This window comes from Protopterus annectens, chromosome 5.part1, assembly GCF_019279795.1.
Source record: "Protopterus annectens isolate FY-2018-M chromosome 5.part1, PAN1.0, whole genome shotgun sequence".
In the NCBI taxonomy this organism is placed as follows: domain Eukaryota; kingdom Metazoa; phylum Chordata; order Ceratodontiformes; family Protopteridae; genus Protopterus; species Protopterus annectens.
In genome coordinates, this window is record NC_056736.1 from 393,765,613 (window position 1) to 393,792,714 (window position 27,102).

A 27,102-nucleotide genomic window follows, 5' to 3' on the forward strand; every position below is an offset into this window, starting at 1 on the left:
ATGGTATGTAAAAGTAGTTTGGTAGAATTTCACAGTAAAATTGTTCTGGTATATGAAAGAAATATGAGAAGAAATGTATGCATAACTTGTCTGAACTTATGCTTATCTCATGGTGCAGATATTTTTGTTGCACCTGTTTATACTGCAGCCACATGTAGATGTTTGAGCCATTTACCTGTTCATGTTAATTGTTGATATAGGAATTTGACTCTCTTCATATATCCAGTATAGACTCCTAACAGTTATCAACAGGGAATGATTTGAAGTCCTGAAATAAAGAATGCCAAGTACATTGCAATAATGGAGATGTGTTAGTTTTCAGGCCTAGAAATGTACTGTATTGATTCATGTAAAGAACTGCTTCTGCATGCTTTTTATCAAACAATAACTACAGTTTATTATTTTTTTATTTTTCAGTTGTTGCACTGGAAGTAGATCATCAACTAAAAGCAAGACTAAGGCCCAGGTACTTGTAGTCAACATTTTTGTTAACAGTTTTGCAAATTACTAGTGCAGTTATGTTTTCTGTACATTGTGGGGGGGGGGGGGGGGTAATTTGAAACTAGTGGCCTGTATTATTTCATTCATGTGTTAAATGTACAGATGACATATCCTAGAGTTAGTTACACACTGTACATTTACCAGATGGAATGAATGTTTATAAGATCTTTTTAGATGGCTGTAATGTAAGACATGAGCACATAGTCCATGATTTGAGCATATTATGATTATTTTATTTGCTTGTTTTGTGAAATAGACTGGGAATCTAATATGACTGCTCATAAGTTATACAAGTATAGTTTCTCTACTGGTGATTGATGGCTATTCCTGCAGGTTCTGAATGCCTGGTGACATTTGCTTGACTTTTCACTTGCACATAGATTGTGTCATTGTAACACAGTTACTACAGCATCGCTGTTTATCCTAGACCACTGCATGGTGTATTGGAGAGCTCTCCTTTTCTTCTGTTATGCAACTATTAAGTCAACAGGTAATGGGGAATGGTGCTTGCTCCTTTGAAGGAACATTTTTTTTAAGATAAATTTACGTGGTTGTAACTTGTTTTCTTTTTCACTTGTGATTGAGGAACTGTTATGTAAACAATCAGGGATCACTTCTGTGGCTCTGCTCGACAGGGGCACAGGAAAATAATTTTCTTGGGTGGTGAAAGCCAGGGTACCTTTTTGGCTAGGCTTATATAGGCCCTAGGGCTAATAGCCTAGTACCGCCTATGAACCTAATCACGTTTTGCTCATCCTTTGGAGGAATCTAAAAATACAGATAAGTTGCATGCAGTATGTAAAGGTAGACAGTTGTGCGCTTTTTTTTTTACCTCTCATCAGTGTTTGTATATGATTGTCTGCTTTTTATACCAATCAGTGTACAATATTCACTAGGAGTGACCTATTCATTTTCATCGGAGGCAACTACAGCAAGGGTTATTGACTGCATAGAGAGTTTCTCCTTGGCAAATGCTGAGTGTCTTGCAGTGACATGATGCACCAGATATTTTCATTATTTTGAGAATATTGCCATTTTTATGTCACCCATGCATAGAATGTGTATTTATTTTTTTTCCCATTACCATGCTTAACACTAGATGTCAGTTCTAACGACCCACCATTGGACCAGCAATCAAGGAGCCTCAATCGTCACCACTGGCAACAGTGAGGGATGTTCACTGGGAGGATGACAGGTGCACCCACAGTATTTCCAGATGAAGCTCTCTGCATCCAGTGTAATTTCCCTTAAGAGCACACAAAGACCACAGTCAGTCCAGGATTGGTTTCTCCCTCTTCCTCCAAATCCTCAATAAAACTCCCCACTGGCACAGCTATAGAGTTGAGATCTCAGCTGAGTGACCAAGCCAAGACCTCCAGCACCCTCTCTGTCCAACCAGTGCTTCGTGTCTCTGCCCAAGTAGCTGACAAATACACTCTTTGAAGTTTGATTTACATACACACACACACACACACACACACACACACACACACACACACACACCCCTGGGAAAGGATGGCACAGGTTTACTAGCTATGCCCTCTTCTGCCCTGATTATAAGGTACTTTCCACTGATACCAGTCACTCCTTATCAGCTACTTTAAGGCCGTTAACAATGGGTTGTCAATCTTACTGTGTAATATTAATACTAATACAAGTGGTAGTTTGACCAAGAGCAAGTCTGTTAGGAGTGGCCCACACAGTGTCACCAAATAAATATGCAGATACTCTCAAAACTTAAATATCTCTACACAGATCAGCCAAAATGAAAGGTTTAAATATATTTAATAATAAATAGTAAAAGAACAAGAGGATACAAAATACATATTCACAGTGACATCAGAGTTCAAAACTACAGGAAATATTTAAAATAACATTGCAGTACAGACTCATAAAAATAAAGAAAGATATCTAAACTAAACTTTACTATATTCCTGACTGAATCTAAGAGAATTATACCATTCCCTAGAAACTTACTTCATTAGAGCAAGGCAGATGTGGTGAATAGATCTTGTTGTTGTCGGGTCCAATACATAATGCAGAATGCCCTGTTTCACTAAGAGACCTCTCAAATTAATATCCAAAATATTACTGCTGGGATAGCTTGCAAACTGACATAATTTCTGGTCATCTGACTTATAGTTTCCAGGCTGAAACCATCATTTTTGGGAGATGGCAGCATTTAGCATTTATCTGTAAAGATATACAGACAAGGGCATTTCCTACAATCTTTGGTAGATGCTGGAAGTTTTAAAACAATTGCATTCCTTCATGCTCCAAAAGTAGCAATTAGGTCACTCCAAGGACAATACAGAAAGCTTCTTAGTATTGACTTTGTGTCTCTAGCTGCATTGAAAACTTGAGAGATAGTCTTTTTATTGCGTAGCCTATAAAGTAATTTAATTACAGATAATTTTCTAAAATTTTCTGGACTGAGGTTAACCTCCTGTATCCCAGTTTCCACTGTTAAAATATACGCATTTAAACAGTTACAATAGTGCATGTACATTTCTGTTCTCTTCCAGTAGAGCACACTGTGGATACATTTTAAACACAGCACTTTTACAAATACCTTATCAACACAAACATCTGTACAGAGCAGTTTGATATACACATGACATACAGTTCTAATACAGTTGTAACACAGGCATCCTATATAAACTAGTTTGGTATTCACAAATTACGCATAATTATTTACAAAATTCCAGCTAGCTGTACTGGCAGTACTTCCTTTCATCACAGATACCATCCACAGTGAATCAGTGCTGGTACACAAACAAAAATATCTACAGATCTTAGGGTATGACGTGATAGTGGCCATTGCCAATCCACACATACTCATCTAGACTTACTTCCATCTAACCAGAAATGACACCATCAGTTACTGTCTGTAGACTTCTACACTTTTTTTTCACTTGTGACTCTGTCAAATAAATTTTCTTGGAGAATAATTTTGATTTGATTTTCATTTAATAGTTAACCAAATGAGCATTCAAGCAAATGACATAGATCTACATATATCTATATATCCATTGCTAACTATTTTATATATATATATATATATATATATATTTCCCATTTATAATTGCTGGGGTAAGGTGAGTTTAACAGGAAAATGGGAATGCTTGATGTCTGAGTCCTGTTCTTTGGGCTTAAGCTAATAACCCGTACAGTTCTGACAGCAAACTGCAGCTCTATACCTCCCTATCCTGTTTTTTTAGCTTCTGCTTTTCACTAACTCACTCTTTTACCTCCTCACCCTTATCCTAGGATTTCTTTAACCACATTCTACTCCACTGAAATCCTTACTTTCCTCTTAATAGCCTCACAACTTACTTCTACATTCTCTCACTTTCAGACTTACCTACAGAATTCACCCACTTAGATTGTCTTCCTTGAAAGTCCACTCTCTTGTCTCTACCCGCTCTGTTCGCCCTTCGGGCTCACTCCGCTCCTCTACCCTGTCCCAATTCCCACCCACCCCCAGAGGTCCTAGATTTATTCCTCTATAGACACACCACCATTACACCTACTCCAGTCACACAAATCACATCATTACCACACCCAGCCTCAATTTCTCACAACACACCCACTGATACCTTACCTCTCATCCACCTTAGTACTAAATACCACCTATTGGCACACCTCCTAATATGCCTATAAAACCTACCTCCACTTTAAACTCACACCTCACTATCAATATTAAGTCCAACTCAACCATGCCATACAAATTACAACTATTAATACTGGTCTCACTCCTACCTGCTATAACCACAACCTATCTCTTAACCTCCTATGAACAACCTCTTTACTATACCCTCCTCATCCCTTCCAAACACACTTTACTGCCAACATTAACCATATCTCCAAACTTCCTAAATTTCATTTACAAACCCAGCTGCCTACTAGCTAAATATTACAGACTAGTACACATCAACTATAGCAACCTAAAAACTAACAAAAAATTGATTACTATTGTAAGCCTCTCCAACCTAAGCACTTTATATTCCTCCACTCCTTAATAGACGGGGACATTCATCCTAACCCTGGCCCAAACTCCATCCCATCCACTGCAAACTGTAACCAATATAAAACTAGCACCCTACCTCGTATCAAACCTTCTAATTCACTCTGTGTTGCTCATCTTAATATACGTAGTATCTGCAGTAAAATCTCTGAAGTTCATGCCCGTCTAGATGTCCACCAATTTGACGTCCTTTGCTTATCAGAAACATGGCTAAAACCCACAATAAAAGACAATGAAATCACCCCTCCAGGATATAGCATCATTCGACTAGACCGCACATCCAAAAAAGGAGGAGGGGTAGCAATTCTTTATAAAACAATAATACAACTCAACACTGTAAATCTTAACCTACCTTTAGACAACAGTGCCATAATAATTATCTCCAAATTCCAGCTTAACACACATAAAGCCATAAACATCATCTGCACATATCTTCCCCCAGGAAATAACATCTGCATACTTGAATACATCCTAAATTGGCTTTCTTCTAATCTCCCACAAGAAACCATAGTCCTAGGAGACTTTAATATAGATTGGAATTCATGTAGCAATACAAACCCTACCAACCATACCAACCTTTATGGTTTTTCGCAAGATATAAACTCCCCCACCAGAATTAATAGACTTAACAATAAAGAAAGTACCTTGGATTGGATACTCACTAATAGTCCTCACCAAACTTACACAACAGGAACTCTCCCAGATGACCTAAGTGACCATTTGCTAATATATATATAATCAGACATAAAACCAACCAACTTCCCATAACACTTTCAGAACAGTACCCACCAAGAAGCATTTTAACCCTGAGCTGTTCCAAACAGAACTTAAACAATGTAATTGGTCACCATTAAAATTCCTCCCTATAAATAAAGCAGTTGAATACTTAAATTCCACATTCTTAACAATCCTGGACCATCACGCCCCAACACGTTCTACTAGAAATAAAGCTAAACCTGCTCCTTGGCTCTCTAACAATACTAGGCAACTAATCCTTCACAGAAACAAATCCTGGGCAAAATGGTGTACTACTAAGAATCCTATAGATCACCAAACCTTTAGACAGCATAGAAATAGACAAAAAGAACTACTATCTCCAACTACAACAATCCTTCCTCAAGGAACCACAAAAACTTTGGACTAGTATTAACAAACTTCTTTACCCAGGTGAAACTATTACCCCCAACCCTCTAGGCTCTAACCCTGAAAATATAACACAAACAGCTAATGCCTTCAATTCTTTCTTCACTAACACTATCCAAACTCTTGCTAGCCATCTATCACCTGATACCTCCAATCTGCTAGCTCCCACTACCAAGCCACCCCCATTATTTCATTTAGAACCAGTGCCCACATCCTATATCTGCTCCCTTCTCCAAAAGCTAAAACCAACTACCCCCTCAGCTGATAATCTCCCAGCTGAATTCCTGCAAAAAGGAGCTAAAGCTATTGCTTATCCCATCTCCATACTGATAAATAGAGCCATAAAGGAAGTTACTATCCCATCTATCTGGAAACTTTCTCATACCATCCCACTACATAAAGGTGGGAACTCCAATGACTTTTCCAACTTTCGTCCCATAGCTCTACTCTCCCCACTTGCAAAAATAATGGAGAAGCGCATTCACAAACAACTACTTAACCACCTTCTCCATCACAACCTACTAGCTAACTGTCAACATGGTTTCCGACCATTCCATAGTACCACCACTGCCTTATCATTCACTAACTGTATTAACAAAAACCGCAACAATAATATTATTTCTTCTGCATTCTTTGTCGATTTATCTAAAGCTTTTGACATGGTTAATCACCAACTCCTTCTACATATACTGAGGTCCCATTCACTTGACCCTTTATCTATGAATTGGTTCACATCTTACCTTGAAAACTGACAGCAGGCTGTACTCTGGCAAAATAAACTATCTAATCACCTTCCTATCTCACTAGGTGTTCCACAGGGCTCCATATTAGGCCCTCTCTTGTTTTCCATTTATATCAGCGACCTCCATTTAGCCATTCCACTCTCCACTTGCATTTAATATGCAGACAACTCTACTATAATCTGTTCAGCCACTTCCCAGGCCGAACTTCAGTCACTTACACAAAAAGCTTTCAATACTGTAGAACATGGTTCTCTAACTGCTGCCTCCTACTAAACCCCCCCCAAAACTAAACTATTACTCTTCACACCAACCCAAAAGTCCACCCCTCTACATTTCACCCTTACATCCAATAATGGTACTCTTATTTCTCCTGACCCGACTACTAAACTCTTAGGAATTGCAATTGACAATTATCTCAACTTTGATACTCACATAAATACCACAATAAAATTAATTAACAGAAAACTAGAATCCCTCTATAGAATCAAACCCTTTCTTACACCAGTAGCTAGGACTGCTATAGCCGGAACTCACTTAATCTCAACCCTACTCTATGCCTCTCCTATATACACCAACCTCTCTAAAAATAACCTTAACAAACTAGCTATATCCTATAATAATATTGCCAGATTTGCTACAGGCTCTCCTTTCAGAACTCATCACTGTCTGAATCTAAAACAACTAGGCTGGTTAGAATTTCTTAATCAGATTCAATTCCACCAACTTACTATAACCCATAAGACCCTTTATCAACCCGGCAACACTCCTATACTCTATAGCCTCATTAAACTATATAATAATCACAAGAATCTACGCTCCTCAAACAAAATGCTGATGAATACTACCAAATCAAAAAACTCAGCAGGTGACTCCTTGTTCTCTAACTCTGTCGGAAAAGTATGGAATCAACTACCGCCTGACCTCACATCTCAGACCTTACTCCCACTTTTTAAAAGAAATCTAAAACTATTTCTCAATAACCACTGGTTATGTTCCTATACCAACCCTGACTAACATTTATTCTTGACTCTAATTTTCAACCTACATCTACTACAACCTTCCTATAATGCTTCTGTATATTAAGTTTTGCATATAAATTCAGTGTTTACAAGTATATTATACGTTCTTTAGTATACTACCCTTAAAAGATTTTGATTTTGCTATAGTTACTAAGAGTAGTTCATCTTCTGTACAAAAAAATTGTAATCAATTTTTTGGTATAATGTTTTTATGTAACAATTACTGCTGTTTACATTGTTTCTCTTATATCCTCTATTAATTTTGTATGCTTTCCTGGAGCTTTTCTCCCCGGGCCTCTACTGAAAATGGACATGTACCCAGTTAAACTAGCCCAGCCAACAAATGTAAAATAAATAAATAAAATAAATGTGGTGTTCTGTATTGTCCTCCAATAAATAATTGCTGTAAATCGTTCTCATATGTGTACTTCAAGTTTTTTTGGACAAGCCACTTCTACTGATGATGAAAATGTTTGTGTCATTGTTGACAATTACCATTCCTCCCATTAAGGTTAATAGGTCCAGTAATGTCTTCACTAAAATAGACTACATTAAAGGAAGAGGGTCTTTATGAATTGTATGGAACAGTACGGCATAAAGTAGTAGCTGCCTTCTGCAGTGAGGTATACAGCTCAAATACCTGCTTTAGGATCAGCTGCAGTGCTGTTTAAATATACTGATTCCACAGCTGAACATTCTGTTTATGGAACCACTCATGGGTGACAAGCAACTAAACTGATTTCTGCTGTTGCCTTCTCCAGAGAAAATGTTAACAAAAGGATAAGAAATATTCTAGTGTTATAAGGAAATGAGAACTTGAACTCACAGGGCACCATATCTTCCCAAATTATAGTGACAAGTCATTTACTGTTGTCACAAATACTTGTTAAAATGAGCTATGGTAATCTGGCATATAATTTCTGATACAAATATGTGTATTAAAAAGAGATTGCATTTCCACTTCCCCGCTAGTAATCTGGCACTTTAGGTAATTTCATATTCGGGTGGCCATGGTGGTGCAGCGGTTAGCATTGTCACCTCACAACAGGGGGTTCTCCAGTTCGATACTTGGCTTGGGGGCCTTCTGTGCAGAGTCTGCATGTCCTCACTGTGGTCGCCTGGGTTTCCTCCGGGTGCTCCGGTTTACTCCCACATCCCAAAGACATGTTGTAGGTGGATTAGACACTCTAAATTGGCCTTAGGCATGAGTGTGTGTGTACCTTCCGTGGAAGGTTGGGTGCCGGGCTGGCAACTTGACACCGTAAAACTCTACTGCCAGTCATGAGTGGACAGGTGATCCACTGTGGGGACCCCTAACCGGGAAAAGCTAAAAGAAGAAGAAAGTAATTTCATATTCATTGAGTTAATTTTGTTGTTGAAAGGTCTAAGATGCTGGAGGCTGGAGACTTGGCCTAGGTCACCCTTCTAGTTAAATGGAATTGTGAGATTTGAAATTGGCCACTTTATTTATTTGTGTATATGTATGTAAGAATATATGCTTGTTAATCAGGATAGAGCAGGATAGAGCAGTGATCACAAATGACCAATTTCAGTCTTGGCCTGGAATGCACATTTCAAAAAGAAAAACATTGAATCAGGAGACAACGAAATAACAGCAGGTGCTGAGAAAGAGCTCAAGGTTGATAAAAAAATGATAGCGCTCACAAGAAGCAATCTGTGACATGTAGAAAGCAAGAATGCAAAACAATGGTAATGTAAAAGAAGATAAAAGTGGTTATACAAGTAGTAGAGGCTTACATTAGCTAACAATGCTAATTTGTTTTAACTTTTAAGCCTAATTTTTGTGACACACTGTATTGTGTTGAGATGCATACTTGTTGAGTGACAATGAAAAATGCAATGTATATTCCTTGAAACAAGTTACATCTTTACATTAAAAACATTGCTGGATGTTGGTAGTGCCTTTAATGGGGTTATGGGGGCTCTAGGCTTGTAAACTGGAATCATCAGCATGCATGTACTGTAGTTATGAGAAAGCTGGATTAACATGTGGTAGTGTGTAGAGGGTCATCTACAGAAGTAAATGTGTACTTGGTTTAATATACGTGTTTTCCCATTTCAGGTCCTACTCCAGTACTTCTATAGATGATGCAATGAAAAAGGTGGAAGAACCACCCACTCCCCCTCCAAGACCCCAAAAAACACATTCCAGAGCATCGTCCCTTGATCTGAACAAACTGCTTCAACAAAACTCCCAAGGTAATTACTCATACTTCCATATAATGAAAGCTGTCTAATTCTTTCATTTTGGAATACATTTGCAGCACTAGGTTGTATTTGTATAGGTAGGTAAAGTGACCCAAGCATCACCACCTTTTGTGACTAAATTTATAACAAAGAATATATTTTCAATGCCATATACAAAAATATGCATTTAAATAAAATGCCTTAAGACCTTATGTAGACTGTAGCAAGCATATCCATTGAGAAGCCATGGTTATCTCGTAGTACAGAAGCAGGCTACAGCTGAACTTGCAGTTTTTAATTTGAGAAGTTCATAAAGGTGATGTGATTCTTTTAGTGATACTTGTGGAGAAGTTCTTCCAATCTTTTCTTTCATGAGAGATTTCAAATTCAAAGTAGTTTTTTGTGAGAAGGAAAACTTTCACTTAACTGCCTTTTTATTTTCTCCATATGCTTAGGTTTTTTACATACCTTGATTGCAATGGACCCCATTTCTAAGTCAGGGAATAGTGAAAGTTCATGAAATCAGTACTGCTTCAGTCTTTGAAGTTAGCCAGAAGTGCTGTTCTCAGCACTCATAATATGGATCTTGTACTATTGCACGAAATCCAACCTAACCGAAACCAAAACAACCGAACACACTTTAGCGAACGTGCTTTTCACCAAAAAAGCACGTTCGCTAAACTGTGCAAAAAATATAACAAAATTAAAAAGAAAAAAAAAACATATTACTCAAGTTTACGCAGGGGGGCAAGCACCCCCCACCCCCCTACTTTTATAGTCTCACTTTGAGATCGCACTACAGTGGGGAAAAGGAAATATTCCCTTATCCCCACTGTACTACGATCTCAGCAATGGCCATTCCCCCCACGTTTTTCTTTTTTTTTTAGCACACTTTCACAAAAGTGCTTTTTCGGTGAAAAGCACTTTCGCGAAAGTGTGCTCGGCCATTTCACATTCGGTGAAACGGCCGTTCGAGGAACAATACGGATCCCCATAATATACCCCATATTTCTCCCTCCTACAGTTCATATGACGTTATAGATATTAGTAGCATATTTAAATATGATTGTAAAGTCCGTTTCTAGTCCTTTCCACTATTGGAACTATCTGGGTATCTTTCTTCCATGTTGCTCTTGTTTTTGCTTGTAAATCTTGGTATTTTAAGATTTTGTGATTCTCAGTATGTATGACACTATAAATACAGGATGTAACAGTTTAATTGATCAACAGTGCTTTTGTCTTTTTTCTTGGACTACTATGTCTGGTTTTCTTACATCTGTTTTTGAACTGTTGATAATGGGTGATCATCATACTTGCCATTGCTGTAATAGAATTAGCTACATGGGTTATATTGTGCCAAGGATATGCAGCCGTCCAGCCTCCAAAGCTTCAAGGCACCATTCACTCACTCAGACTGTTAGGCAGCTGAAGCTGAGGTGCCTAAAATGACAGGTTTGGGCACCGACCCCTTCAGAGCTTTCCTGCCATTGACCAGAGTCCTCCTCTGCAGGTTTTCAATTATTGACAGTCGGCTTATGTTGTTCATTTGCTGGACAGATAAGTTCGCTATGGGGAAGAACCTCCAACATAAAAAAATATATATATTGTTTAAATGTACCTTAGGAAAGTTTTAATGTAGGAGTTTGTGTTTTAATGGACTGTCACAACAGGAGAGCACTTTTTTCTTGAAATGTAAAAGTTGTTTAAAGTAGTTGACAACCATTTTTCTGTGAAGAAATTGTGTTTATTTTACTTTTGGGGCTAGCAAAGTGTGCTGAAATGCTGTTTAATGTTTTGTTTTTGTGATAAAAAAGTGTGTTTGTTTTACAACTTTACAATGTTACCAGCATATGCTTGTTTTCCCCTTGGAAAGAGGCACCATTTTTGAATTGACCATAGAGCAGACTACCTGTCCTGTGCTCTGTCCTTCTCACCACAGAAAGAAAAAGTTAAGCCAACAGCCATTGCCAACACAGCAGACTAGCATGTTGTGCCCATCACTGGGGAAGCTGCTGCTGCCATTAACAACACTGGTAACCCCATTTTTCCTGTTAAAGAGAAACAGAAAACTTAACATGCATCTACTCTTCCTCAAATTTCCCTAGACAGAGGTAGTTTGATAGGTATGGCTCAGGGTTTAATTCACATTATTGACCCTTGTTATAAGGTGGTTTATTGTAAAAGTAAGAGCAATGCCTTTTTTCATGAAGAAATTCAAGAATGTGAATCTGAACAGGATGATAAGAGGGACAGATGCAGGGTTTTCCCTTCATATTTTCGATTCATACTCAAAGGAGAGTGCAGTATCTGATTGTCCCGGGGGTTCTCTTTACGAAAGACTTTCCAGAATGTGCCGGTGTTCTCGGTTGGAGTTTGTTACTGCTTTTAATCCCTCTGCTGCAGAGGTTACCAGAAAGTGTGATGAGAGGGGTAAGATGATCCTAGGAATTGCTAAGATTTTTCAGCTCTGCTTTTTTTTTAATTTTCTAAGAGATTCTCTAACCCCTCATCCTGTTCTAGCAAGAAACAAATTAAACAATCACAAAAATTTCTGGTAAACAAAAATTTAAGAAGAAATTACAGGAGGTTCCAAAGGGAATACAGGGACAATCCAACAAGTCAGGATGACTATTTAAATGAAAACTCCACCTTAAAACTCAAAAAACATATTTTTTTGTCATTGTATCTTTGTTTGTGAGCAATTGTAATGCCTCAAAATCACTCAAAGTACTTCTTTTACAATTTTAATCTGTTTCTCTCAAAATGGCGGTCGATGGAGCCTGCCTTAGTAATGAATCTTGTTTTCTTGCTTTCATTCCTTCTTCCCATAATACATTTCCATTCCTCTTTATATGACTCGTGCTAGACATAAGGAAGTGGTGCTGTTTTATCATGCCATTAAGATTGAATGACAGGACTGTGAAACACTATCATCAAAACACACCTTCTGTAACAGAGCTGCTTCTATGTTTACCTGACTGAGCCTCATTTGTGTGTCTGTCAGAGCTTGTTTTATGTTATAAATAGCTGCTAGCTATTTGCAGCAAAAGAAAGTAGATAAAAACAGTTTTTTGTAAGAGGTGTCTTTTGTAGTCCTAATAGAGTTGACAAACCCTCCCGCACACACTCATGCTGAGGTGTGAAAACTCTCACTGCAGTAAATGATCCTTGCTGTATGTTTACAAGTCAAGTAGTAGGACTCTAACCTTAGTCTGGTACTTCCTAATGCCTTCAGTGGAAGGATTTTTCTCTCTCATGAATGATGCAGACTTAAACTGTGCTTTACTAGTTCCTCATATATTTCTGTCATGTTCACCCTCCTTTTTTCTACTTCATATTTATTTGTACTTTGGTAACCAGGAGAGTGAAATGGTCCCAGGACCCTTTTCAGCCATAAATTAGGCTACATCTGCAAAGATAATAACAATTATTAAATGCACTTAGCAATACAAAGAAAAAAATACTGACATAAAACATTGACCAAGATTACAAAGAAAAAATACTGACATAAAAACATTGACCGATATTGCATGTGCAACATATAGCCAGTGTGTGACAGTGACCAAATAAATCATTGAGCAACATTTATTATTATTCATGTATACATGAATAATGCTTAACTATACTATGTTGTTTATTATAAATAATTAATTGACTGCACACACGCACACACACACACACACACACACACACACACACACACACACACACACACACACACACACACACACACACACACTCACACACACACACACACACACATTCACTTCTAAAGCCTGAAAGCCCAAAATCCTAAGGCCAAAATCTTAAAAGTTCAAAATACTGAAAACTCAAAATAGTAAATCTCATAATATTGAAAACACACAGGATACCAACACTTACTGTATTCCAGCACACGTACATACAGAAACAAATAAAAGACAAACCATATTACTCTTCTCCAAGTATAAGCAGGGGGGCAAGGTCCCCTGCACCCCCCCACACCCCTGCTACTTAAATATATCAAGTCTGAGATTGCACTTAGTGTAGTGAAGCTTATAGGTGAAGGGTAATATGTTTGGATTTCTAAGGTGATTAGTTTGTGGTCAGATCTAACCAGGGAGGAGTTGACTATTGGTGTAGAGCAGCGGTCGCCCATGTTAGTAATGACCAGGTCAAGGATGTTGCTACATCTAGTGAGTGTAAGAACGAGCTGGTCCAGGGCATTGGAATTAATGAATTCCAGAAAGCGTTGGACAAGTGTATTGGTACATGAGTAGTTTTCGCCAGTTAAAAGAGGGGTAGTTGAAGTCGCCCAGTGTGAGAGTGTTAGGTTGGACCCTAATATTCTCCAGGGTGCTTAAGAACGTGGAGAGTGAGTCTTGGGACATGGTTAGGGACCTATAGCAGGCTACAACCTGAATCACTGTCTTACCCAATGTTAGCTGCACCTGAAATATCTCAGATGCATTTTGTTGGTCTACCAGTCTGGAGGTGTGCGCATCCTTTATGAATATGGAAACACCATCACCTTTGGAGCTTCGGTCACAGTTCTGGGGCCGAAAGGTTTGGAATGAGTTATAGCCTGGTAGTGCAGTGGTACTTTCTGCTGCCTTGAACCAGGTCTCTGTTACAGCACAAATGTTGATCTCCATTTTAAGGAGTACTTCAAGTGAGTGAATTTTGAGATTTAGACTTCTAGCGTTGAGCAGCATGACTCTCAGATTGCATTTGTTTGTAGCTGTCACGGTGGTAATTTGGTCTTTGGAACACTGCCTAAAAAGGCACTATAGGGGTGGCATGTGCCTTGGCCAGTATCCAGAAGCCCAGGAGTGACAGATACAGGTCATCTCTGGCAAAGCATCGAGGTCCGTCAGTCACCCCAGGCAGACAGAAACTGGATCCCCATAGAATGACACCAGAAACTTAGCCAGTTGTTGAAATCAATCATTTTCTGCTTGTACTATGGTATCATTATGGGTGAAGGTAGGACGCTGCTCAGGGCTAGGGTCATACCTGCCTGGGTTACATAATCAGAGAGCTCCTCCATGTTTCTTTTCATGTAGTCCAGGGAGGTACGTCTCCTGTCATTCACACCCACATGTACAATGACAGAGTCATATTTGTACCTGTTGTTGAGGGACCTGAGTGTGTGCATCATGTGGCGGATCCTGGCACCTGACAGGCAGCTGACTGTTACTTTCTTCTTATTCAACCTAGTGAGTGGGACATCAGTGTGTCTCACTATCGAGTAACCTATGACTCGTGTGTTGGGCATGCTGTTTTGCCTTAGGGGCTTTAGTTGTGTGGCACGCTGTTTAGGAGAGTTATGTGTTTTATGATTAGTGTTGTGTTGTGGTGGTCGAGTGCGTTTCTGCCTTGGAGGTCTGTGCTGTTTAGGTAGATTTTTATTGAGAGCCTCCATGAAGGTGGGTGTGTGGTTTGTGTTTTTATGTGAAGGCAATGCTACTGTGTATTCTGGAGGGCTGTGTGATCCATGTGGTGTGGTGCAAGTGTTGACCTTCTCCTCTTGACCAGCTATTCCGGTCTTGGCTGGAGAGTGCCTGGCTTCCAATTTGGATATATAAGTGCATCTCTCACAAGTCTTAGTGTTCGGAGGTCCTTAACTGTAACCTGCCCAAGCAACAAGGACCTCTGAAATTGAAACGCAAACAAACAATAATCACAACAAAAGTGTCACATAGTTCACAACACCAGTGTGCCACCCAGCAACAGCCCCTAAGGCAAGACAATGTATCTAACACTTAGTCATAGGTGACTGTATAGTCCGGCACACTGATGTCCTTCTCACCAAGTTGAACAAGGAGAAAATTACAGTCAGCTGCCTGTCGGGTGCCAGGATCTGCCACATAACGCATGCACTCAAGTCACTCCACAACAAGTATAAATATGACTCTGTCATTGTCCATGTTGGAGTGAATGACTTGAGACGTACCTCCCTGGACTACATGAAAAGAGACATGGAAGAGCTCTCGGATCATGTGGCCCAGGCAGGTATGACCCTAGCCCTGAGTAGCATCCTGCCTTCGCCCAGAATGATACCACAATATAAGGACAAAATGACTGACTTCAACAATTGGCTATGCTTCTGGTGTCATTCAGAGGGGATCCAGTATCTGTCTTCCTGGGACGACATGATTGACAGACAACAATGCTTTGCCAGAGATGGTCTGCACCTGTCGCCCCTGGGATTCAGGTTACTGGCTAAGGATCTTGCCACCCCTATAGTGCCTTTTTTAGGCAAAGTTCAAAGGACAAAACCACAACCGTAACAGGTACAAGCATGCAAAATCTGAAGGTAATGCTACTCAATGCTAGAAGTCTAAACCTCAAAATGCACTCTCTCGAGGCACTCCTAAAAATGGAGAACATTGATATCTGTGCAGTAACTGAGACCTGGTTCAAGGCTTCAGAGAGCACCCCTGTAATACCAGGCTACAACTCCTGCCACACTTTTCGGCCACCAAACCAGGACCGAAACACTAAAGGTGGAAGAGTGTCAATATTCACCAAGGATATTCACACCACCAAGCTAGTTGCCCAACACAATGCATCTGAAATTCTCCAGGTGCAACTAACACTAGGTAAGACTGCAATCCAAATTGTAGCTTGCTACAGATCCCCCACCATACCCCAAGATTCTCACTTACACCTTTCTAAGCATACTGGAAAATATTAAGATAGAACCAAACACCCTAATACTGGGTGATTTTAACTACCCTGCCATTAACTGGGAAAACTACTCATGTACCAACACCTTTGCCCAATGGTTCTTGGAATCCATAAATTCCAACGCCCTGGATCAGCTAATCCATAGTCCCACCAGGGGCTCCAATATCCTAGACCTGGTCATTACCAACATGGGAAATCGATGCTCCACACTGATGGTCACCCCCTCGTTAGTCAGATCTGACCATAAGCTAATCACCCTTAACATCCACACCCCACACCCACCCCCCAGTAAAGAAACCTCCATAAAAAACTTCTCCAAAGCTAGCTTCATGCTACTCAAGTCAGAAGCGACAAACTTCATGACACCCATGCAGACAGGAACTGAAAGTTCAACTGCTGAATCCTACACTAAGGCACTGTACAAGCACATCCACTCATGCATGAATCGTGCCATCCCAAATAGAACCAAGATGCTCTCATCCAAAAAAAAGAAGCCAATCTGGTGGTCCCCTGCCATAAACAAACTTTACAACAAAAGGAAGAAACTGTTGCAGAAAAGAGGAAAATCCCAGGATGCAAAAAAACTCCCTTACCAGCCTCCGTAAGAAGCCGAGATCCCTCATAAAATCCTCCAAAGCTAGTTACGAAAATAAAATTGCCAAAGATTCCAAAGACAACCACAAGGCATTCTCTAACTATGTCAAGAATCTAAATGGCAATGCTCAGATCTGCTCTGAGCTAAAACAGAATGGCATTAAATATACTGATCCCAAGGATATTGCCAATATCCTGGCACATCGATTCAGTGCCAACTTCACCCCCCTCTCACCCCCTAAATGGCCCATCTCAATACTGGAAGATTGCCAAATTCTGGTAATAATGGCCACACAGGTAAAAAACGCACTCTCCAAAGCTAAGAATACAGCATCCATGGGACCAGATGACATCCCAGGCTGTGTACTACATGAACTACAATATGAACTGGCACCTCACCTAAGTGTCATGTTTAATCATAGCCTCACCTCAGGTTTTGTGCCCACTGAGTGGCGCAGAGCTAAGGTTATCCCACTCCACAAGAGGGGATCCACCTTGGATTCCAGAAACTACCGTCCCATCAGTCTGACAAGCCTTATCTGCAAGGCCATGGAGCGTATTATCATGGAATTTATAAACAAAGACATTGGTAAACCTTCAAACATTGGACCCGACCCAGTTTGGGTTTGTGAAGGGCTGATCTTGTCTCCTGAACCTGATTGACTTCTTCAAATCAGTCTCCAGAGCCATGGACAAGGGTAAGGTGGTCCACACAGCCTATCTAGACCTTGCCAAGGCCTTTGACACCATCCCCCACTCTGGAATCATAGATAAACTTACTAAGCTGGGCATTAATCCCTACATCACCCAATGGGTTGCTAACTGGCTTACTGATAGAACCCACACTGTAAAAGTAGCCGACTCCAAATCCGGCTCCAGACAAGTGACAAGTGGAATACCTCAGGGTTCAGTCCTGGGACCGCTCTTGTTTGGCATCTACTTCTCTGAAGTACAGGTCAACACTAAGGGACTCTGGCTAACAAAGTTCACAGATGACTGAAAACTGGGAGCCATTATTGAATCCCCAAATGATGTGGATACTCTACAAAAGGGCCTTGCAGAAACAGATGCTTGGTGCCAGAGCCATGGGCTCAAGCTCAATGCCAAGAAATGTATAGTTATCCCCTTTGGGGAAAAAACATGTATCCATGAATTACCATATAGGTGGCAGTACACTAAACACCGAAAGTGTGATAAGAGACTTAGGGACACAGGTGGACAGTGATCTCACCTTCGATAACTACATCGCCACAACAGTCAGGAAATCCTTCTATGTGGCACACCATCACTAAGGGCTTTTCATCCAGAGAAAAGGAGGTCATTGTCCCACTGTACTCATCCCTCATTAGACCCATTATAGAATACAACGCCCCATTTGGTATGTACCTCTCAAGACATCTGCAACAACTGGAAAGGCCGCAGAAATACCTAACTAAAAGAATCACAGGCCTAAAGCAGATGCCCTATGCTGACCGCCTTAAAAAACTCCAGCTATACTCTGTCGCATATCATCTACTCAGAGGCAATCTCTGCTTAACATACAAGGCCATGTCAAACCCAGAGCTGTTGGACATGCTACACTTAAAGAAGTCCCAATCCCTCAGAGCCACATGCTCCAGGGATCTAAACCTTGTCATCACAATAAACAAAACATGCTGGAGGGATAGGTTCCTGACCCAGAGACTCCCCAGACTCTGGAATAGATTGCCCATACATATCAAGCAGAGTGCCTCTTTGGCCCTCTTGAAAAGGAACCTTGACAATTGGATGGGAGAAAGGAAATTCACCCCAGGGATCATGTCAGTCGCCCTGCTAGACAGGGGTCCAGGGAAGTAAATAGTGTGGGAAGAAATAGCCAGGGAATTGTTATGGCTAGGCTTGTATAGGCCCTAGGGCTGATAGCCTAGTACCAACCTATGGGAGGAGTGTACATGAGGCAGTTGCTATATTGTCTCAGGATGCCCAAGTTCACCAGGTTAGTAGAAGAAAGTACAGGGAAATGACCTTTAGACATGCCTGGAGGGTTGGGCATTAATAATAAGTACTGGAGCTGTTTCCTTGTAGAACGTTTGGTGCTGGTAGCACTTTTATGCGCTACAATAATTGTTACAAGAAGTCTAGTAAAGTGCTAAACTAGTATCTAGTAAAAGTGCAGGAGAGAGAGAACTAGCAGATCTAAGGGAAAATTTGAAGAGCAGACTTTGGCACCACTCAGAAGCTTAGAAACAGTCCTGGTTACAGCAAATCTGTACCTGGACTAGATTATTTACAGCATGTACCAGATATGCACCCCCCTCTGGAATGATGTTACAAAAAAAGCATAAAAGACCTTTTTATGAACAGTTTCAGTGCACCTAATTGATAGGGTTGACACCTGACTGTCTTTCTTCAGTTCTGGCCTGTGTGTTGAAAATGGTAAATGCTTTGATGTTTATGTGATGATAAGAAAAACATTTTTTCTGACTTTTCTCTAAATGTCACAGAAATCTTTGATACTACATTTAAGTTATCTTAACATATAAACTATTATAAATACTATATTGCTGCTTACTTAAATTTGTCAGAAGAGGTGACAATTGCCTTTAAACCCCTGACTGATCTCATTGCTTTGTTTTATGAAAGGTGTTAAGTTCTCCTCCCCTGTGCAGTAAAAACAATGGAAAACAGTTCCGTAGCTTTCTGTCTTTTTTTTTATATCAGCTGCTGTGTTCCTGACATTAGCAGGATTAATTGTCCATCTAAGATTGACAGCAGTACCTGACAGGGTAAACTACAGATTTAACTGTGTCTATATGTCATGCAGGTGGAGACAAATTCCTCTGCAAAGGGTGTGAGAAGTTGAGTTTAAAAAAAAAAAGTAGATGGACTTTCCCTTCCTTTGACTCCAATGCAAGGAAATAAAAGTTAAAAGCAACCTCTCTTTTGACCACCACATTGCCACTGTGGTCAGAAAGTCCTTCTATGTAGCACATCTCATTACTAAGGGTTTTGCATCCAGGAAGAAAGAGGCCATTGTCTCGCTGTACTCTTCCCTCATTAGGCCAATCATCGAGTACAGTGCCCCATTTGGCATGTACCTCACTAGACACCTACAACAACTGGAGAGGCCGCACAAATACTTCGCAAAGAGGATCTTAGGCATTAAACACTTGTCCTGTATGGACAGACTCAAAAAAGTCCAATTATTCTCTGACTCATATCGCCTACATAGAGGCAATCTCTGCTTGACTTACAAAGCCATGTCTGACCCTGCTCTGTTAGAAATGCTACATCTAAAGAAATCCTAATTCCTCCGGGCTACACGCTCCAGAGACCTCAACCTCATTACCACAATCAACAGAACAAGCTGGAGGGATAGGTTCATAACCCAGAGACTGCCCATGCTATGGAATAGACTTCCCGTACATGTCAAGCGGAGCACCCCACTGGCCGTCTTCTAGAGAAATCTTAATGAATGATGGGAAATAGAAAATTCACCCCGGGGAGCATTCCAGTGGATCTACTTGACAGAGGCACTGAGAACTAAGGTCAGGTGGCACGATGCCAGGGTAATCCTATGGGCTAGGCTTGTAAAGACTCCAGGGCCATTAGCCTAGTACACACCTATGAACCTATAAAAAGTACAAGCAGGTTTCCGGTACCTATACAATGCTGGAACCATATTGTAGGAAGAAAACAAACCTAATGATTGAGTTAAACTGTATAAGAGGGTGGAGTTTTAATGGCCCTTGCTCCCCCTCCCCCCACCTGTAGTCCCATTTCCCTTACAGAAAGTCTGTTTGAAAGCCAATATTGTCAGACAAATGGGTTCTAAAGATCATTCATCAAGGCTACACAGAAGGTAGAAAAAAGAAATATGAACATGGGAAAGAAAGAGAGATTTGATATCGTGCAATATTTATGCAAAGGCGAAAGCTAAATTAATCAACATAAAGAAGGCAGCCCCAACGATATTCGAAAAGAAATATAGGCAAACGCATCCAGACATGGAAAATTTCACAATAAAAAATATCACAAAGAGGGAATGTAGAAAAGATTAGTAAAGACGAAGTTGTGTAGTGCCTGCGAAGGGAAGGATTTGATGTAGAAGGCCTGTTACAGATTACATCACAGGATGATGGAACGAGTCCCCAAAGTAAGGAGAAGCATGACGATCAGAAGACATCTAAAGAACAAATATGGACATGGGAAAGAAAAATAGATTTAATATGATGTAATGTCTATGGAAAGGAGAAAGCAAAACTAATCAATACAAAAAGACTAGTACTAAAGAGAGAAATACAGGCAAAGGAATCTGGACATGGAAAACTTTACATTACAAAAAATAAGAAGACAAAGTGGAAAAGTAGAAAAGGAGATTTATAATGGAGGAGTTAAAGAAATAGAAACTGAGGTTATGGAGTACCTCCAAAGTGAAGGATTTAGTGTAGAAAATCTAATTCAGAAAGCATCACAGCAGGATAGAGCAATGGACCTCCAAATGAAGGGGAAACCAGTGGAATGGGAAGCAATTTGTCATATGAAGATATTTTGGAGCCTTTCAGATGAAACCAGTATAAATGTTCACTTGAAGCTTGACAGCAAGGGAAGGAACAGGAAACGGTGGAAACTCTAACGCAGTTAATGTTAAGGAGTGATAGGCCAGTGAGTTCCCATATGACAGAGCAACGGATGTCACAGGATGAAATTGAAGATAATGTGCTACAGGAAGATGCAATAGATCTTTCTATATAATGCTTGCAGGAAATGGAAAACAAAAAAATGTGCCCTCATTTTTGAAGAAAACAAGCTAAAAGAAGTGTTGCTTGACTTAATAGAGTTAGATAGACATATTAAGATCAATGAAAGAAATAGACTGCCGAAGGTTAGTAAAACCCAAAAAGTCAGAAGTTTGATAAAACAGATGAACACAGTAATTAGGACTGTTCATAGAGATCCATGTGATATAACAGAAGTAAACAGAATATATTACTGTGCAGCTAAATTAGTAACTGATAAAGTTCTACTACAAGAACACAGGGTAGTGAGGGAAAGGAAGCGGAGAAATCGAATACCGTCATTGAAGTATTGACTAGAGAAAACTGTAAAGCAGTTAAGACAAGAAGTGTCACTGTTAGAAGAGTTTAGAAGAGGGAACAGATCAATAAAAATACTTTCAAATATAGATGTGATAAAAGCGGGTCTGTATTATCTAGTTGAACAACCGAAATGTCGACTACCCTTTAATCGACACATGTGTTGAACCTGCACTTCAGTGAACGGTCAAATCGTAGGTCAACTACGTACAACACATTATAACAAACATTATGAAGTGGTGCGTTTCACCCCCAAATGTGGGAGGCTGTGCCCCCCACACACACACACACACACCACCCCTAACTTAATATACTAACTCCAAGATCACACTACATTCAGGAAAAGGGGAGATTTAAAAGAACGGCCAACTGATTTCTTTCTGTTGGAAAGAAATCGATGATTTGGCCATTCGCTGAAGTGCAGGGTTGACACATATGTGTTGATGAAAGGTTAGTTGATGTTTCGGTTATCGACTGGATAATATAGACCCGATAAAAGCAATGCGTAGTATTAGAACAGATCAGGATCTGTCATGCACTATTGCAGATAAACTAAAAATCTCAGCACAGGCAGAAAAACTTAGAAGATATGCAGATAAATATAAAGAAAAAGTACAAAATAAGCAATTTATTGATGACCCAAAAAAGTTTTATAGAGAATTGGGAAACAAGGTAAAAGGAATTGAAACACCACCAAAAACGAAGAAATAGATTTATTTTGGAGAAGTATCTATGAAGATCCTATGGAATGTAAAGATGAAAAATGGATAGAAGAAGTAAAAGAAAGAATAAGAAGTTTAAAGGTACAGGATATGAAATGGGATGAAGTAATAGCCAAAGAGATTGAAACAAAGTTAAGAAAAGCCTCTAATTAGAAAACGCCATGCTCAGATGCAGTACCTAACTTCTGGTTAAAAGTATTAACATCTTTGCATGAAGATTTAGCCATGAGTAAGAACTATTTATTTGTGCACCTAAACAGACACCAACTTGGCTAACAACAGGAAAAACAATACTCCTACTTAAGAGTGAACCTGCAAGCTACCCTAAAAATTCTACACCAGTAACTTGCCTTCTGATGACATATAAATTATACACTGGAATTGATGCCAACAGAGTTTATAGTCATTTAAAAGAAAATTCAGTTATGGCAATAGAACAAAAGGGCAATAAAAGAAAGTCTTATGGATTAAAGGATCATTTGTTGTTAAATAAAGTCATAGTGGACAACTGTAAAAAGGGGAAGAATCTAAGTATGGCATGGATTGACTACAAAAAAAGCATTTGATAGTATCTCGCATTCATGGATAAAAGAGTGCTTAAAATGTATAAGATACACCCTACACTGATCAGCTACATTACCGTGACCATGAAACGGTAGGAGACCACTTTGCAATTAAGCCATGATGAAGGACAAATTATTATGCCAGGGATAAAAATTCAAAGGGGGATATTCCAGAGTGACTCTCTTTCACTGCTGCTATTCTGTCTTGCCCTTAACCCATTAAGCTGTCTACTTAACAACTTAGGCCATGGCTATAATTTGGCTCCTAGAAAATAACAAAGTGTAAAGACTTCTCATCTTCTCTTTGTCGATGATTTAAAACCGTGTAGCTCATCAGATGAGAAGGAACTGAAAGCACAACTGCAAGTTGACAAACCTTTTTCAGATGACATAAGAATGTTATTTGGTCTTAATAAATGTGCAAAAGCAACCTTTAAAGTGGGAAAACTGCAGCACCAGGAAAACATGAGTTTGGGAAACGAATGTGATAAAAAAGAACTTGAGCAAGGAGTGTATAAATATTTGGGAACTGATGAAAGATCAACAATAAAACATGAACAAATGTGATTAAAGCTTAGTAAGGAGCACTTTAGAAGACTTAATTTAATTCTGACAACAGTGTTGAAATCTAGGAACAAAATCCAAGCTATAAACCAATTTGCTCTTCCTGTTCTAACTTACAGTTTTGGAATGATTGACTGGCCCCAAAATGTGTTTGATAGATTAGATAGGAAAATGAGAAGGATGCTTCATGCTCATCAGATTTATAAAAATCAGTGCCTACCAAGATTATATATTCTCCATTCTGAAGGAGGGATGGGCCTCCTTGAAATTGATTATATGTATATATCTGCAGTCATGGGACTCCACACATTTCTGCTGACCTCCCAAGACCCAATTGTAGTGAAAGTTTTGAAACATGAGGAGAATAAATCTAAGGTGACTTTCCTGTTTAGGCTAGCTGAAGCATATTGGCATCAAGCAGGAATGGAAATCAAACCAGCAACTGAATGTGCCAAAAAACAAAAGAAAGAATATAAAGTGAGGGACCAGATGAGAAGGCAAGAAATATGGAAAATGCATAAATATAGTTGCAAGTACAGAAAACTTCTGGAAGAACCTCATGTTGATCAAGAACGAATGCAGGAATGGTTAATGAGAGGCAAATTCAAGCCAAGAGATGAAAGGTTAATATTGGCGGCACAAGATAATGGGCTACATGCACGTTGGTTTACAAAGTCCATTGAACATGTGGGAGAAACAGACAAATGTAGGTTTTGTAAAACAGAACTGAAAACAGTTTTACACCTTATTGCTGGTTGCGACATACTAATAGTAGAAGGACTGTATACTGAAAGGCATAATAATGTGGCAAGACTGTTGGACTGGGGATTGTGCAAACATTATGCTGTTGAAGTGGCTGAAAAACACTGGAAACATGAGCCACAAAACATCATAGAAAATGATGGTCTACATCACATGGGGATCATCCATTACCAATAGTTCAAAAGATAGATGCTAGAAGACCAGATATAGTGGTCCATGAAAAGAAGACAAAAGTAGCATTGAACATTGAAATTGCCATGACTTCAGTGTCTTGCATACAGAGATGCATAAAGTTATAAAATATCAGGATTTGCAGTCAGAAACGAGAGCAATGTGGAAGAAAGATACCCAAATAGTTCCAGTAGTAGTAAGAGCAATGGGTCTTATAAAAAAGAATATTTAGATATGTTACCAATACATGTAAGTCAATACGAATTGCAGAAGGAGTCATTACTGGGCATATTACAGGTGCTACGAAGAGCACTTCTGGCTGACATCAAAGATTGAAACAATACTAATTTCATGAACTTTAATTGTACCTTGACTTAGGAATGGAGTCCATTCTCGTCATGGTATTAGAAACCCAAAAGATATGGAGAAATTAAAAAATGGTAATTCCTCATCTACTAGATTAGACTCCTCTGTTTCCCCAGTCCGTCGACATATGTTGTCTCAGGGAGCAATAGAGTCCGTTACTTCCTCCCAGGTTGAAAAGCATTTTATTCAAGGATGTTTTTGATGCCAAAGAAACAAAATGCTAGGAGATCAATTCTGGATCTTTCTTTCCTAAACCTGTTTGTGACAGTGTTCAGGTTCAAAATGCTGTGACTTCACAACCTTGTTACCCCTTCTTCATTAAGTTTCCTGGTAACACTAGATTTAAAAAAATGCTTATCATATTCCTATACTTCTAGACTTCAGAAATTTCTTAAGGCTCTGTGCATCTGGATCACATTATCACTTTTCTGCCTTACCCTTTGGGCTATCCACTGCACCAAGATGCTCATAAAGTGCCTAGCTGCAGTTGTAACTCTTTCTGGCTACGAGTATCCACAATTTTAGATCACTTGTTTATCTTTGCAAAGTGTTTTTAAAGTGTCAGGTATCTCACTTGAGTGAGAGATCTCATACACAAGCTGGGGTTCAAAGAGAACATTCAAACGTCTTTTTTGACTCCTCCACACAGAATTGTGTTCATGAGGAGTCTGCCAGACCCCTTAGTTCAAAGAGCTTTTCTTCCTCAGGAAATAAAATGATCCATAGCTAAATCTATTTCTAGGGTTTTCCACTCAGACTTTACTCACTCCGAGGGAATACCTCAGGAATGTGGGTCTTATGGCAGCTATGTTTGTCATGATACCACTGGCAAGACTCTACATGACAAAGATACAGTAGTATCGGAAGTCTCTTTGGTCACACCACAAGCACACATTATCTTTGCAAATCCCAGTTTTTGGGTTTGTCAGATAAGAATTCACTTGGTGGAGACAGCAAATATTCCTAACTCCAGTTCTCCCCTTCTTCCCTTCTGCTTCAAAGCAGACAATCACCACAGATGCCTCTGATTTTGCTTTGGGAGCATTTTCAGGAGGGTAAAAGTGTAAGGTGTTTGGGTCACCAAGGACAGCTACAAGCACATAAATATAAAGGAAATGTTTGCTCTGATCAAGGCACTCAACTCTCTGAATCATCTTTGATCTCCTGAACCCCTTCAGGTTGTTATATACAATGCCACAGTCATGTGGTACATAAACAATCAAGAGGAACCATTTCTTACCCCCTTTACAAGCTAACCATGTTAGTTTGGGATACCACTTCACAGCACAAGTCACTCTATTGGAACCTACATCCTGTTGGAGCAAAATTGTGTAGCAAACAAGCTGATCAGGCCAAAGGCAGACCCTCACAGATTTGCACTGTTTGTGGAGAGTTCCTCAAGTTGACATCTTTGCCTTTTCTCTGAACAGTAAATGGGCAAACATCTGTTCCAGGACTCCGTGCAAGAAGTCCTGGAAGACAGATGTCTTTTCTTTTCTTTGGACAGGAATGTTCTTGTATGCTTTTCCACCATTCCCACTCGTATCCAGGGTACTTCCAAAGATTCAGAAGAAATCTCCCAAGATAATTCTGGTGACTCCCTTCTTTTGGAAATGACCAGGGGCACAAACTTCCTCATAGAATGGATCTACTTATACAAAAACAGTTTTTTTTGATACACTCCAACTCTAATCAACTTCAACTGACTGTCTAGATGATAGGGTATTAATTCCTTTTATGCACCTACTTACTGATGCCTTGCAGCACACTAATGGAGGCAAGAAATCCTGCTACTAGAAAATAATCCATTAGTAAATGGAAATGGTTTTCAGGTCGGTGCTAACAACATAACCAGTACCTGTTTAGGTTTATAATTTCTCTGGGTTTACTATATTTGTGAGTTACTATCCTTTGACCTTTCTTACTCCTCCATCAAGGTTTATTTATCCGCCCTTTCAGCATGACTGCTCAT

The 27,102-nt window shown here is 39.6% G+C and overlaps 1 protein-coding gene across 3 annotated transcripts in view; it reads left to right on the forward strand.

Moving 5' to 3' along the window:
- REPS2 (RALBP1 associated Eps domain containing 2) overlaps nt 1-27,102 on the forward strand; it is a 2,057,440-nt gene that overhangs the window by 1,703,841 nt on the left and 326,497 nt on the right. For all 3 annotated transcript variants that reach the window (XM_044073054.1, XM_044073053.1, XM_044073052.1), the window contains exons 13-14: nt 418-466; nt 9,517-9,653. In XM_044073054.1, the coding sequence (XP_043928989.1) occupies nt 418-466; nt 9,517-9,653 (186 nt within the window). The remainder of the gene's footprint in view (nt 1-417; nt 467-9,516; nt 9,654-27,102) is intronic.